The sequence below is a fragment of the Balaenoptera musculus genome, chromosome 2 (assembly GCF_009873245.2).
Source record: "Balaenoptera musculus isolate JJ_BM4_2016_0621 chromosome 2, mBalMus1.pri.v3, whole genome shotgun sequence".
Taxonomy (NCBI): domain Eukaryota; kingdom Metazoa; phylum Chordata; class Mammalia; order Artiodactyla; family Balaenopteridae; genus Balaenoptera; species Balaenoptera musculus.
The window spans coordinates 52718884-52735221 of NC_045786.1; the positions used below are offsets into that span (position 1 = coordinate 52718884).

General features: G+C 44.8%; 1 protein-coding gene across 1 annotated transcript in view; it reads right to left on the minus strand.

Moving 5' to 3' along the window:
• Nucleotides 1–14611, minus strand: part of GABRA5 (gamma-aminobutyric acid type A receptor subunit alpha5) — a 103167-nt gene extending 88556 nt beyond the window's left edge. The window contains exons 1-2 of the mRNA XM_036843328.1: nt 14409–14611; nt 12493–12652 (exon numbers count right to left, since the gene is read on the minus strand). Coding sequence (XP_036699223.1) covers nt 12493–12578 — 86 coding nt within the window. The 5' untranslated portion in view covers nt 12579–12652; nt 14409–14611. The remainder of the gene's footprint in view (nt 1–12492; nt 12653–14408) is intronic.
• Nucleotides 14612–16338: the final 1727 nt, after the last annotated feature.

The following is a 16338-nucleotide window of genomic DNA, read 5'->3' on the forward strand; positions in this document are numbered from 1 at the left end:
GAAAACCCTGGCTTTACGTCGATGTCGCTCAGAGCAGAGACTCAGGGAGCACAGTGTTCTATATGACCCAACATGTCAACTTACGATAAAACCCTGAGAAGACGGGCAGAACCTTCTAGGAGGTTCACAGGAAGAAACAGTCTAGTTTGTACAATTCAGTGAAGTTATCCAGGCCTCAAAAGTGTATGTCGATGGAGCAGCTGGAAATGAGAAATGCCCTGAGCAGATTTGGCACCGAGGAAGTTATCTGGAGGGAAAGAAAGTCACAAGTCTAGAAGATGGTAACACACCTGAACATCATGGGTTCCACCTCAGGCAACCATCGCTGCTTTTTCAGAAGTGCAAATAGCAAGATATGTGTTATTACCAAGAACCTGACCTGCACATCTGGCTTGGCTTCAAGGGGAACTCAACCCAGCTAAGAGCCAGCTGTGGTCCCGAGAAGTCAGCACCCTTGGTACTTGGGAGAAGAAGAGAGGGCTCCTGGGACCTCCCTGTAGTGCCTGACTGTGGGGCCCCACTCTGCTCATGCGCTTTCTCGTCCGTGAAGTGGCTGGAATGGACGCTGAGCCCTGCCATCAGCAGGTGGATCTGAGGGCAGCACTGATGTGTACCTGCCCCACCCACTTCTCAAAAATTGGTCATTTTCACTGACTGCATCTGAACAGATCAACTATCTAATGGCCTAAAGTGACTCCCTTTTGAATGAGACACTATAAAGTTCTTTGGATCTAATTTTCCCATCACCATTAAAATGCATATTGTTGAAGCTCTAACAACCTAAAATTCAGTCCTGTTAGTATGGAGCCCACAGACACATAATTTTTTACTCTGTGCCTTAGTATTTGAAAATATTGAATTCCCTTTTCTCTGACATCTATTGTAGTTTCACACTTTAGAAAGACAAAGCACTCAGCCTTGAAGAGCTAATGTCAGGATGAAGGGGCTTAACACTGTCCTCCAAGTTTATGAAAGAAAGTCTGTGCACACGCCCAGTTGAACAACTATTGCTCAAACTAAATCTGACCTCAATGTCCATTTCGCATGGTAATCATAACTCTCACCAGTTTGGTTATTCAATTCTGGGCTTGGTCCAAGTGTCCAATTTTTGGAAGGTCCCCGTTGGCTCTTTAACTTAGAAGAGAGATGAGAGCATGCACACTAGTTGAAAAGGCTTATCACTTGTATGTGGAATCTGAAAAAGCCAACTCGTAGAAACAGAGTAGAATGGTGGTAACCAGGGGCTGAGGGTGATGGAATTGGAGAGATGTTACTTAAGGTTACAAACCTGCAACTAGAAGGTAAATAAGTTCTGGGGAACTAATGCACAGCATAGTAATTATACTTAACAATACTGTGTTATAAACTTCAAAGTTACTAAGAGGCTAGATCTTAAGTGTTTCCATCACAAAAAGGAAATGATAATTATGCGACATGATAGAGGTGTCAGCTAATGCTAAGGTGGTGATCATATTGCAATATATAAATGTATCAAATCAACACACCCTAAACTTACACAATGTAATATATCAATTATATCTCAATAAAAAATGTAAAATAAAGTCACAATGAGAAAAAATAAAAGAAAAAGCTTACTTTAATGTTTCAAGCACATTTTTAAAAACTATTACATCTGTTGTGAAAATGTTCTTAAATTATATTTGCTCTGAATAGCCTTGACTGTCCGGAGATAGAGACCATGGAGATGCCCACAGACCATGCAGTCCCAGTGCCTGTCTCCAGGAGCACTGCCTCCTGGACATCCTGGTACACTGCTCCACCACTGACTCAGACAAACACCATCCCACATGGCTCTGAATCTTGCTTCACAAATACCCAAATCATTGCCAAAAGCAATGGGATAGCATGCAATGTCTAAGACTTCCAAAGCTCTTCTTCCACTTTTTGGCCAAAATTTTAAAAAGAGTTCAAATATATCTACAGCCATTTACACATAATTACACTTTTCTTGCAGGAATTTCAATATCTGCCATCTTTTGCTGTAACTGCTTCTTATATTTATCTGTGGACTTTTTTTTTTTAGAGAGGCCATGGCTGGGGATTTGCAGTGATTTCTTCTCTATTTTTACTGAAGGTAGGCCCTAAGAGGTAGGAAACGGTTTCTAAAAAAGTCCTGAAAATGCCTGTCGGGGCAGGAGTAGAAGTTCCTCTCATGAAAAACTGGGAAGTCCTCCTCAGTCCATAGATCCTCCTCAGAAACCATTCATCTGCAGCTCGTTGTTACAAAATGCACCATCTTCACTGCTACAGAGAGGAAGGCCCTTCCCCTACCACTGAAAGCAAATGACGTGCCAGCATACAGGAGACTCTCAGAGGGGTCTGGTGAACTTGCTCATGCATATCAAGTTGTATAATCTTTATAGACTGCTTCTAATATACAGAGTGACTTCAGCTTGCTTTGTTCCATTTGGTCTAGGAAAACAAAATAACACACAAAGAGTGGGCTGTGCCTTCGGTGAGCAATTCCATGCAGTGAGCAAATCCACTAGTCCTCCAGGTGGAAACACAAGATGCCCTCAGCCCTCTAAGGTGCAGAAAGCAGGCTCCATCTTGCATCTTCACTGTTCTGAGTAAAACCAAAGAGCTCTGCCGGCCCTCAGGTAAGCTGTGAGTACACAGCTGCTTCCAGGATAAGCTGAAGGTTCTGATCTCGGGGGGAGCAGATTTTGTGAGCTGAGACTAGATCCGTTATTTCTGAGAATGACCTTAGATAAAGTAGAAATGCTTGAAAAATTTGATTTCCCCTTCAGTATCAGGATTAATGAACTAGTTTCTCAGAAAATATGAACTATTTCCTTATAGTTACTGCCTGTTTTCTACAAACACGTCACATTTAGTCTATGAAACAGTTGCAACATTTTCAGATTGATGTTCCAGAAAAGGGATCATAAAGGAAATGTAGACCTAACCACGCATGTTAAAACATCCTCATTTTTTATATCTTCCTACCCAGGTACAGGTCTATACAAAAGGCACAAGGACTCGATCCCTAAACTTGAACTCTGAGCCCCATATTCCAGACTGAGGAAGGAAGGTGGTGGTTGTGACATGGGCAGTGATATGGGTAGGACAAGATGCTCAGCGGGTGTAAGGGCTTCCTAAAAAGCTATGAGTGGCCCCTGCCAGGCTTGAGGTTCTGGGCCTTTCAGAGACTTCTGATGAGGTGGAGTGGGAAACAGACAGCCATGAAACGTGGTCCACTAATGGGTTTATTTCACCAGCAGAGTTTTCAGAACAATAAATGTGACTGACTTTAGAAAGGGTCAACTCTAGCAATTGTGCAAATTTCCCACCTGTCCCTGTGGTCTTACATCTGGTCTCTTCAAGGTGTTTGATTCTGTGACTTCTGCATTAGCCTCTTCCGGGTTTCTAGGCCCTAGAGACTCGGCTTTAATTCACCCAGGAGGAATGGGCACTGGTATTTTTTAATGTCCCCAAGTGATCTTCATGTGCAGCCATGGGGGAGAGGGACTGTTCTAAGCCTGTCTAGATTGGAAACAGAAAGGTTGCTCTCTGAGCCAACTGCCAGAGTGACTCCAAATGACCCCAGAGAGCGTCTCTTCTCTGTCACGTCTTCAGAGAGGCTGTCGGGTTGGGCCCAGTGCTTATCTCAGCAGCTCAGCTCAACAAAGGTATTGTGGACATCAACCATGTGCCTGGCATTGTGGTGAGGACTGGTGGTGTCAATGAGAAAGGTGGCATCCCCAACCTTGGGAACATGACTGCATCTAAAAGAATAGGCCATGTTCCCAGAGGATTTCTGTAGAACATGGTTGGTGCAGGAATCTTTGCAATATGCAGGGCATTCTACGTACCCAAAGGGGAGGGATCAAGGTTTGTATGGGGTCAGAGGAGAGGAAAGCAGACCTAAGCCTTCAAGCATGAAGATCAGGTCTCAAGCCAAAGGAAGGGGTTGTGAGCAGTGGCACTAAGAAATTGGGCGATTGGTATTGACATATACACACTATTATATATAAAACAGATAACTAATAAGGACCTACTGTATAGAACAGGGAACTCTACTCAATACTCTGTAATGAACTATATGGGAAAAGAATCGAAAAGAGTGGATATATGTATATTTATAACTGATTCACTTTGTTGTACAGCAGAAACTAACACAACATTGTAAATCAACTATACTCCAATAAAAATTTTAAAAAAGAAAAGAAAAGAAATACTGACATTTGCAGAGGGCACGTTGAACTCTGGTGAGAAGAGCCACGTGTGTGGCTCAAATCATGGCGCATTCATGTGACAAGCTCCACCTCTAGGATCTAGCCTGAAGGTGGTGGGAAATTCAGAGTATCTTAACAGGGTCATTTTCATTCCTTGTGGCCCCTGGGCACCTTGGGGATGATGGACTTAGAAGAGGCAAGACTGGAGGCGTAGAGACCCATTGCTCAGGTGATGGCAGAGGGTAGAGGCGGGATGGATGAGGTCATCAGCAGGGTTTCTGATGGAGAGTCGGGGAGGAATGGGGAGGGAGGAGTCTGAATACAGCAGGGCAGGGATCCCAAGAGAACTGTCTCCAAAATCAGTTACGAACACAGGGTGAAACCTGCAGTAGAATCCATGCATTACTCTGAAAGAGGAGTGAGCAAAGAGTTATACTGGTAGTCAAATCTAAGAGTCTTTTTCTTTTTGAGGAAATTTTATTCCAATGTATCTTTTCTATCAGTATTACAATCTCTACTAGTAATAATAACACTATGAGGTAGAGTCCATCTTTAAAGGTGCTTCATTTTACCAAGTGATGCCTGATGACGTCTCCTTATTTCAGTAATTTAAAGGGTTCAAGTTCAAGTTCAAGTTATGTCATCATTTCTGGGGAAGAAAAATCTTTTGTCTCGTACCACGAATGGTGCTATTGATGGTAATGTGTGATGCATTTCTTGTGATGTTATCTCTGCTTATGCTGACAGCCATTTTTTGATTTCCATAAAATAGGATAGGTAATTGTATCTGCAGACCAGCTTTAACCTGAACTTACTCTGGGACTGGAACAGAATTGCTTTTAAGCAGCAGCTTATCTGTTTTCTTGAATGGCATTTCTTTCTGCATTTTTTCTTCAGTATTTAATTACTTCTGAGAAATGTATCTTCAGTTTATTTGCTTGTTACTTTAAGCTCACTAAATAAGTACCTCTAAATGGCACGGTTTTGTGAAGTTTTCCTCAAATTTCCATTGCACGCCACTTTAGCTAACCATGTTAAAAAATATGCAAAATTTAAAAAAAAAAAAACAAAAACATGGTGGATATAGCCAGACATGAAAGTCAACCCCGAGTTTCCAAATAAGAGTTGTTCCCTCTTATGGTGGAAAACATGGATTGACATGTGTGCTTTATATGGATAAAGTCATGGCCATAAAACATTATGCCAGAACTCTTAGATGGCACCCCTATCAAAGGTGCCCCTGGTCCTGCCTGTCAGCTCCCTAGACAGTGCTCAAGTCCACCCTACCCCTGTCTGCCACCCTCCATGTAGACGCTCCACTCCTGTCCCCAACCACTGCAGCCTGGTTCAGAATCCTACCTCCTGCAAGGTGCAACCCAGCTCCTGGTCTTGCAGGCCACACCCCCTTCATCTGACTCTGCCCACTTCCCTAGACTCAGCCCCTTCTCTTCCCCCAGCCACACTGGGTGCCCCACATACATGATTATAAAACACATGAATCATACTGGTGCTTATCACACACGGGTCTCCCTCCCCCCAACCATTCCTATCAGTAATTACATCAGGTCTTTAAAAAGTCTTTCATTCACCCTGTATCCCCTCCCAGCTATTGTTCCATCCTTAGCCTCTCTTCTCATCAAAACTCACTGGAGTTTTCTGCTCAAAGGTCTCTGCTGTCTCTCTGCCCTTCTCTTGCCCCACTCCACTCGGGCTTTGCCCAACTGCTTCCCAGTGAAAGCTCTCTTCTGGCCGCTCCTCCACACTGCCAAACCCAAAGGTCCAGTCTCAGCCCTCAGCTGACCCCTTCTTACAACACTTCTCCGCTCAGTCGCAGGACATGACTCTCTTTCTTCTTCTTATCTTCACTGGCCTCTTCTCCTCAGTCTTGCTTGCCCGCTTCTTACCTTCCTGACCTTAAACGCTGGAGTGTTCCAGGGCTGTCCAGGGACCCTTTTTCAGTCTACACTCAATCTCTGATTGATCTCATTCAATCTATGGCTTTAAATGTCTCTCTCAAGTTCATGTCTCCATCCCCAATCTCTTTCTCTCTGACTCCGGACCTGTATGTCCAACAGCCTGCCTGGCCACTTGGATATCTAACAAGCATCTCACAGGTCCAAGACTGCACTCATGATTCTCTACAGCCTCTTCTCCTACTGTCCCCACCAGCTCAACAACAGCCAATTGAATCCATCACGTTTTCAGGTCAAGCACTGGGGAGATCATTCCTGACTCCTCTTCTTTCACGTTCACATCAGCCCATCAACAGATCCTGCTGGCTGAAGTGCCCCTCCCCTGGGTTGTTGCATTTGCCTCTTAACTTCCTCCCTGGTCCCTCCTTTACTAAGCCTCCCCACCTTAGACTCTTAGTGTATTCTCCACTCGGCAGCCAGAGTTAGCTTTAACGTTTGTCATCCTACGGTCACATCTCAATGGGCTCATATTTCACTCTTCAACAGCCAACTGCTCTGTCCTGATACTACCTAGCATGGCCTACAAGGTCCTTCATGATCTGACAGTCCCAACTGCTTCTCTGGTCCTGCCTCCCACCAACCTTCCCCTTCCTCACGCTGCTTCCTCATCACCCTGCATCTGCTGCTTCTCTCACCTGTCCAGTCATCTCCATGAAGGGCACTGCTCACATGCTCACTTTCTTTAGACATCTGCTTGAGCACTTCTCTCCAGCACACTCACTACCTCCTACTCTGATCACTCTTCTCAGCAATCCTTGTGACCCAACTGACAAGTACATGTTTACTGCACACTAGAAGGAGCCCTCCTGGAAGGCAGGCTCTACTCTGCCCACCACAGAGTCTCAGCACCTAGAACAGTGCCTGGCACGTAGGAAGGACTCAATAAACACTGATGCAGCCACAGGGCACCATACTGCAGGATGCCCACATCCTGATCCCCAGAACCTGTGACTGTGAATGTGCTCCTTCACATGGCAAGGGGGACTCTGCTGACATGACTTTGCCGTGCCCACCCCATGGGTCTAGTAAACCTCAGGGTCTCCTGGTCACAACACCCAGGACAGTTAGCCTGGACTTAGCACTCCCTTCCTACCTGGCCATGTTTCAGCATTTAGCACTCATTCAGCAATTTATCCTTCTCATCAACCCTGTGACATAGGATCCATTATTAACTCCACCTGGAGATTAGGAAACTGAGTTGCAGGCAGGCTTAGTAATTCTGCTGCCACACAGAGCAGCTTCACTGTCCTCTGTCAAAATGACACCTACATCCCTGAAATAGGAACCAAATTGATTATGGAGTGATGGCCCAATTTTTTGTGTTGTTGTTAAAACTGAAAATGAACTGGTCCTGGGTTTCATTTATTTTTAGGTTTGCCTTTTGACCTTGAAATAAATTGTTAAATAAATACAAATAAAACAGAATTTTCAATGAACTGCTAAAGCCAGTTTCATAGTATATCTTAATTTTCCTATAATATGGTTCCCTCTCTGCAACATTATATTTCATAGTACATATTTTGTATTTGATTTTATTCAGGCTACGATAAACCAACTATCTTTAGAGCAGTGTTATTTGAGTTCTAGGTTAGGACATTTCAAAGTATAGATTTTCCCCCATTCTATCCCTTTTCATTGCACCTTAAATATCCAGACATTCTGGAAAAGGTCCTGCATGGAGGGTGCTAGCCCAGGCCCTGAGCCTGGAGATGGATCCTGACTTTTCCACTTTCCAATGATGAAACTTAGACGTGTTTCTCTGTGTTCTATCACCTGAACTCTTTACACCTACAAAGTGAGGGTTTTGTGAAAATTAAACAGTACATTTTTTTGAAAATGCATTCTGGAAATGAAGGAGAAATACTCATGTAAACACTGATAATTATTGTTGCTGCCACCATAGTTCTATGATAAGATTTTTCTACTTTTGATTCTAATATTTTCCTTTGAAATTTCACACCAATTAAAATATGCATGTTATGCAATTGCACCTTTGTAAAGAACCAAAAGCCCACATTCTCCTTCTCCCCTTGAACCAAGCCAGTGACTCATCTTGGAACTGACGGCCAGACAGGGCCAGCTGGGTCGACTCTGGCTGACTGTCCTTCTAAGCTTTGTCTTAGCTCACTGCCTGTTGGCATGATAAACCTGCTAAGAGTTTCTTCTACAAAGTGTGTAATTTGGAAGTATTTTCTTTTGGTGCCTTAAAAAATATTGGGCATTACTCTGTAGCAGGATCTTAGTCACCTAAAATGTTTACTATATGTGAGATCTCTGGCCATCTCTACAGCCTCCACTTAGACGCCCTCTCACCTGTGTGTGTCCTAACTGCTTCACAGCACTTCTCTGTGTTTTTACAATTGTTACGATGACTTTTTGTCCTGGGTCTTGTGAACCAGCAGCTACAGGCAGGAAGAACTTGCCATCTCGGGATTCACAAGAGAGAACTTGCCATTTAAAAAGACATTGTGAGTACTTAAATGACTCAGAGAGAGTATACTTTATGCTCTAGTTAAAAGAAGAGAACTGTCCTTGAGAACGTGTATGAACAAGCCCTCTTCATGAAACCAAAGGTCCCGGTTAGCACACTTGTGTAGACAGATAAAGAAGAACCTTATCTGTTCCTGTTCTTAAGCTACTTCTACAAGAATCTGCCTATAATTGCCAATTATAAAATACTTTTCCAAAGTCTATTTGAACTGTAGCTCCCATGTGATAAAATTCTAATGCATTTTTAATTTTCCAATAGATAAACCTCTAAAAAATGTTTAATACTATTAAATGAATCGAATCAGATTTTACCTTATCATTGAGTTGATAATCCTCAAATTTATCTTACAATTATCACTGGTCAATCAAGTCTGATAAAGTATGATTTTTCAAATGATGATAAACTAATTCCAGATTAAATTTAATATTATGTATTTTGACATTACATTGATTCAGACATTGTTTCTGTGCTAGTTTTTTTTTTACCATGTACATTTGATTACTGGTCTCATTAAAATAATTATAATACCTCAAATTATAATGTCTCTACACGTGACATTGCATAAGGCTGACAGTCAAATAGGCCTCTGTTCTGTTATACACTTGACTCATGCTCTGTTATATAACTTAAAACTAACGGAAGAATTACAAAGGTTACTGAAAATGAGCTACTGGTGGCTCTGATCAAATTTAGAAAACAAAAGGGAGAAGGAGAAGAAATGAGACTCATATATTTTCAAAGCAATTTCACATTATCTTATATAATCACCACATACATTTTACTTATCACATTTATAAATTTCCTGATTGCCAAATCCACATGCTTTTCACAAACACTGGGTATAACTTTGTACTGCACAAAAGCACACATGTACTTGCCTCTTTCCTTCTGCTCCCTGACTGGTTTCCTCTCACCCTCCTAACCCTCCACCAGTTGTCTGGTTTCCTTTACGTATTTACAGGCATCAGCATTTCTCTTGTCCCACAATGTTCAGATTAAGGCCTTACATGCTTCCCCGTTCACCTTTCTTTAGAACCAAATCACATAAACTCTTTCTTTGGGGGAAATAACAGAGCTTACCCAAACTCTTTTTTTCCTGTAATTTCAGAACGGAAAACTCTCTCTACTCCAATGCAGAGAATACCTTTCAAAATTATGTCCCCTTCCTCTATAGATCAGTCTGACTTAGACCTTCCCTGCAAACCACGTGAAATCAAGAGAGGAGCCTCAGGACCACCCGGCAGGTTCACTCTGAGGAGGGCTGAGGACGGAACTCCAGCATGACCAGCTTGGCGAACTTCCCCAGTTAGCCATCCTTTACTCTTGCCTTCCTGACCATAAGACAGGGCTAATGATGCTTAGCTCATAAGGCTCCTCCTAGGTTTTATCTAAAACAGACAACATAACAAATAGGCACTCCATATTGTGATAGCTATTATTTTGTCAAGATTTTAAGCCAAATAAGTGTTCTGAAACTTTCTTTGCAATTTGACAAAATTATTCTTAAGTTCATTTATAGTAATAAGCAAGTGAAAGGAGCCTTGTATAAGAAGGGAAATAAATAGGGACTTGTGCCCCCAGATGTCAAGATGTCTTCTGTTGAAAACCACACCCTGCTGGGCTTCCTGCTTTGCTGCAGATCCTGGTCCTCAGAAGCAACTGGACATGTAGGACCAAGAGCTAAAAGTACTCAGGGGAGCTGACGTAAAATCGCACTTACAGGAAGATCTTCTAATAGAAATGATCTCAAATACTTAAAACAATTGTAAGCCAAATACGTTCACTGTAGGAAAATGCAATAACAGCACAATCGGAAACAATGTAAACACCCCAAATTAGGGAAGTAGCCCATGATGAAGCATTTATGCACTGTAATAATATTCATCCATTTTAAATCACACATTTCAAAGAGTTTGTAGTAACAAAGTATTGGCTTGAAGAAAGCACAAAAATACAAAACTGAAGGCACAGTATGATCTCAACTGTATAAAGCTAGGCATAGAAGCAAGGGGAAGAAAACACACCAAAATATGAAGAATGATTGTTTCTGTGTGGTGGAATTAAGGATGTTTTCTTTTTCACATACTATTCCGTGTCTCGCGCATTTTCTGCAGTCAGTAGATATCATTTTGGGATGCAGTATTGACCTTATATCTAACAGATTCAAAACTTCTCCAACAGCTAATTCTCTAGGGAGATTGAGGGGTATTCTACCACTTGCTCTGTATTAGCTTCCAGAAACTAACAGATATATCTCTGTTTTGAAGATGACCTCAGAAAGCCATCAAATTAAATAAGAAATAAAGTATAGCTGCTTCTAATGGCTAAACTCGGTATGCACATTCCTTCATATTTCAGACTTTCATACACCAGAGAGTATAATACCTTCGTGACTACAGAATGCAGATTCACAAAAATATATCTGACCAAAATCTTAGGAAAAAATACATGTTCTCAATCCTAGCCTATTTCTTACCTCTGAAATACTGCTAAATATATGCGATATATATAGTAAGCAAATTGACTACCTAATGTATTAACTTGGAAATTTAAATATTGTGTATGATTTCACTTCTAAACACACTTCTCATGCAGAGATATGTAGGAACATCATGGTTAAATCCTATAAGGTTTAGCAGCAGGGAGAGCCCTTGGAAAGGAAGACATTCACTGAACAGATAAGGAAACCAAAGGCACAGGTAGGGAAATACACACTCAAGACAAGCAGCAAGGCAAGAATAACAACTAATGCTCTTTCCCAAGGGAATACACTGAATGGCTAAGAGGCACGTCCCACAGGCATGGTTAATGTGCACATTCTTCACGGTGCTGAGGGCTGGACTAGTCCCTGACGGACCTGGTACACAGCCCCACTGCCGTCATGTACCAGCCACACACCTGTGGATGGTCACAAGCCTCTCTCTCTCTCTCTGTTTCCTCCTCTGTACACACCTGGGAATGTCAAAAGAACAGAAAATGTCCAGAGGACAAAGAGAGAAGGTCATGAACTTGGAAGGGTCCTCCTTCCTGCCAACTAGTAGGGATCTGTTGCAGATTCACTGTGCCCTGAAGATCCCTCCATGTTTCACACAAGTGCAACCTCCACAGCTGATTTTCACAGAAGGGGTGCTTGACGACTTTTGTCCTAAAATTTAACTTCTTAATTATACTCCACCAACTTCAAGTGACAATCCTTTTGAACAGCCAGAACAATTTGGGGAAGAAGAGGAAAGGAATTGATAACGCCAAATGCCTGGGTGTCCTGCAGATCTTCAGGCACATGTAGTTTCTGGTATCTGCCTCTGCATTCAGATGGCCACAGTTCAAGGCCTATTGCTCAAGCCAGGACCACTGCAAGTCCTTGTTAGTGCCGCCTAGTGTGGGCCTGGCTTTAAAGGCAAATTCCTTTGCATAATGGCACCAAGGAGGGCAATCAGAATGTTGATCATTGCCTTGTCTAACAAGCAATAAATGTCCTTTATGCAGGTCAACTTCTGAATCGTGGTTTAACCTGAGTGGAAGGAAACACAGCCGACTCTGAAACCATCTTCTCCTTCCACTTTTGAAAACATAATCTGCCTCTTTTCTCTGACTCACTTCAGAGACCCCACACTTGGAATAAAGGAATAAAGTGCCTTTATTCCAAGTGCCTTGCTCAGGAATAAAGTGTGGGGTAGGGCAAGGACTCTTTTATTTATTTACAACAAGTTCAAGGGTGTGGGACTGTAAAGGTGGCCAGCGAGGGTTTGCTAATATACTGCTCAGCAAAGTTTCTGAAAGGCACTTGTGCCCCGAAAATCGTAAAATCAAAGCATAGATGATAACTTACCCAAAGTGACTGGCTAAGTTCATGGAAATACAAAACAGAAGGAGGTTTTTGATCATGATAAAGCTAGAGAACATTCCATTGTCCATTCCCAATAAGAATAATAGCTGAAGCTGATGAATTTGGAAGAATAACTGTTCCTTTCTCAACCTTGATCTTGAAGCTGAAAGGGGGAAAAATATATAAACATGAATGTTTCTGTGACGCAGTTCCTGGAATCAAATCACACTGCTAACACACACAGTTCAGAAAGAAAGGAGCCTGGCTGTCCTTCTCCAGCACGGCTCCACATCAGGAGTTATCTGTGTTCACTGGCCTTTTTATTGGGGCATAAAAAGAAATTACAGTAGGCTTAATTTTCACTTTTACTCAAGGTGCAGAACCATTCCTCTAATTTATTTTTTCCCATGCCTCAAATACTTTGTTTTATTTTTACCATGTTATCAAATGACCCATTAGTCCTATTATTAGATTCAATGCCTGAAGTTACCTAACTGTATTTTGCATCTGTCAAATCCACAAGTGGAATACTTTTACCTTTCTGAAATATTTGCCACGCATTCAAAGTCAGCAAGCTACTCCTTGTTCTGCAAGGTGCTGAGAGAAAGTATGTGGAAAGAGGGGGAAAAAGGCACATTTAAGAAACAAGTCTTCTACAAGATCACGATAATATAAGAACTGCTTATAAGGGAGGGTTGCCACTTTCTCAGCAATCTGTCCCCATGACTGAAGAACTTAATAATCACTGCATTTGGGAAAGTCTCTTGGCTCTGGGCTCTGTGCTGGGCCCTAATTAATGCATTTGAAATCCAAGCAGGCACAATCCCTGGGCTCTGCAGCTAACCTTAGCGAAGGCATATATTTCTCAATATGCGCATAACGCAAATAGATGCGCATCCTATAGGAGCACCGCGTGTTCAAAAGAAACATTTTCCCGAGGCGACCCCAGGCCAACTCCGGAAAAGGGAAATACACAACAGGTACTTCCACCTCAGAAGCCAAGGCCTTCGAGTCGAGAAAGGCAGGGCGGGGGTCGCCTGGGCGCGTCCCGGGGCTTGTCGCCAAACCCGGGCCAGAGTCCCGGCGGCGAGCAGGCGGCGCTGCATGCGGGAAACCGGGGCGGCGCCTCCTGCTGCCCTCAGCCTGGAGCCGGGACCCCCAAAGAGAGGCTGCGCTCCCACGGTCCCGGGACCGCCGCGGGGGCTCGCGGGAGCTGGTGGGCGCGGGGGTGGCACTGCGAAGGCGAAGCCTCCGCCGGCTTGGTGCTCGCGGCCCGGCAGGGTCGGCCTCCAGCCCGGTCCGCAGCGGCGCGCCCAGCGCCAAACGCTCGCCGACCCTCCCTGGCTAGCTTCTGGCCCCAGCAGACCTGCCCGGCTCCTGCCCGGGGTCCGAGCTGAGCGTCCTGCCGGGCGGCGCTTTCTTTCTCGGAGAAGAGCGCGCGGTGCAGTGCCGGCTTGGTGTCCCTCGGCCTCAAGCAGCCCGCGCGACCCACCCGCGCCCCCCGCCGCCAAGCCGGCGCCCACCCTGCAGGAAGCTCCTGGACGCCGCGCGCCTCGAAGGCCTGGGGCCGGCGGGGCCCTCCGGATCGGCGATCTCGCCCGTCGGCTCCAGTGACGGCGGCGTTTGCCGCACGCCCCAATTCCTACCGGCGAGCCCGTGGGCACTGAGCCCTGGTGCCCCGTCCCGCGGGGCTGCGCCGCTCTGGACCCCCCTGACCTCCCGCGCTGGCTATGCCTCCGCAGTCGCCGGGGGAAAGTTTGCGCTCCCGGCCGCCCGTGGCTCCCCGCCTGTCTTCACCTGCCTTCCCAAGCCAGGCAGCCCCGAGGATAGGGGTGCGGACCGAGCCGGGGCCGCCCGTCCTCTCGCCCTCGCCCGCAGCTTCTTACCCCACTTCCCCGGTCCCGCGCGCCCGGGCTTACCCTGCGCGCCGGCCCGGGAAGGCAAGCCGTCGGCGAGGGTGCATCCTCCTCCTCCTCCGCCTGCTCTCAACCGGCTGGCAGGAGCGGAAGGCCAGTGCGGCGTCACCGCCCCATGCCGCCAGCGCGAACTTCCCCAGTCCTCCCGGGCCGAAAGGCTCCGGTGCCCCCGGCGCTCCCGCCGCCGCCCTGCGGCTCCGCTCCGCGACCGAGGCCGCGTTCTGCCCTGCTGCAGATTCCGCCCCCCCACCTGCGTCCCCAGTGCACTCGCGCGCTCGCTCTCACCTCGCCCGAGCGCCACATGTCGTCTCCGGCTTTGGGGAACGTTCCTCTGCAGAGGCGCTCCGGTAGAGGCCGCCAGACTCTCACCAAATGCGCCCTCGCCTCGGGCCGGCTCAGCGGAGGGGGAGGGCTCCGAGCCCGCGGCTGGGCCAGGTTTGGGATAGGCCACATTTCCGATGAAGTTTCTTGGTAGCCTGCGGGAGAATATCGATGCCTCCTGTAATAAGCACCGGTCCCTCTTTTCAGAGCTGAGATGGAAAGGGAGTGTCAGCAGGCAGCCGCCGGAGGCCGTTTCTCTGAGAGCTTTCCTGCTCCAGGGCCAGCCCTGAGCACCTTACTGGCCTGGCCTCAGTCTTCCCTCAGTCCTTCACTCAGGCCTCTGTGTCCGCATCTGCTCCTCGCTTTAGAAAGAAGCTAGCTTGTGAGGCTACTTTTTAAAATCTGTAATTCATTGCTACGGGAAGGAAAGTCAGAGTAAAATTGGATTAACTAGAATTAAACACTTACCTAATTGCAGTATACATTTGGGCGTTTTAGGAAGTTCCCTTTCTGGACAAGAAGCCGCCTTGTCAGTAGCAAGGGGCCCTGGGGTCTGCAGACCTGAGAACGGGTCTGGGGCGCGGACACTGGTGCAGGGCACTGCCTCCTGCACCCACGCACATGTGAGATTTCATTATTGGGATCGTGTCTGTCTCTGCCGCAGTGTGCCCACTCCGAGAGGTGAGGCTGGCACTAATGACTCCTGGGCGGAATAGGGGTGCAAAAGCAAGCACAGTCCTGGTTTTAAGATGGCAGCATCTGGTTTCCTCAGGAGGCGGCTGCCTCTTGGCTATGAGAACACCCAGGGGGAGATGTTCAAGATTTAAAGTAAAACCAGCAAGAACATGATGGACACTGTACTATTAGTTCCACATCTTTTGTGACACTGAGTTGTTTACAATCACTTTTAACAGAATAATTGTCAGAAAGGTAAATTTCTAACTCTCCCTCAGAAAATATCTTTAATCTTTCAGTGTGTGAAGTCACTCTATTCTTCAGTTATGTTTAATGCCATGTATTCCAAATCTAACCTAACTGCTGGCACTTTTGCACTTTCCAAAAATTCTAAGATTTTCCAAAAATAACAACTTGTAAATATATTTAAGGAACAGGACATAAAAATACATAAATGTTGCAAATATAAGGAAGTGTTATTCTGAATATAGGTAGTCGCAGTATTAAATAACTCAGATTCTAGTGGTTCTGTATGAAATATAAATTAGGTAAGACGCTCATTTGAAAGGCTTTTCTGATTCTAAAGTGAATAAATTGAACACAGGCATTTCTTTATTTTATAATTTCTCAAAAGTCATATCACTAAGATAAAGTTCATTGACAGTCAAAATCATTAAATTAAAAACAATCAGAATCAATATAATTTACCCTACTAAGTGTTAGAATTCTAGGTTTGGAGATACCAGTGACAGCTACTCTTTTCCCAGGATTAAACAACATAAGGCAAATCAAAGAGTTCAACTAATTAGTGAATTTAAAGCTTTAAAGATTACCAAAGTCATTCAGTAATTTTTGCAAAAAAAAAATAATGTGGATAAACCAGGGATTATTTTGGATTAATGAGAGTTACAGATACTAATTTTTAACAATATTATTT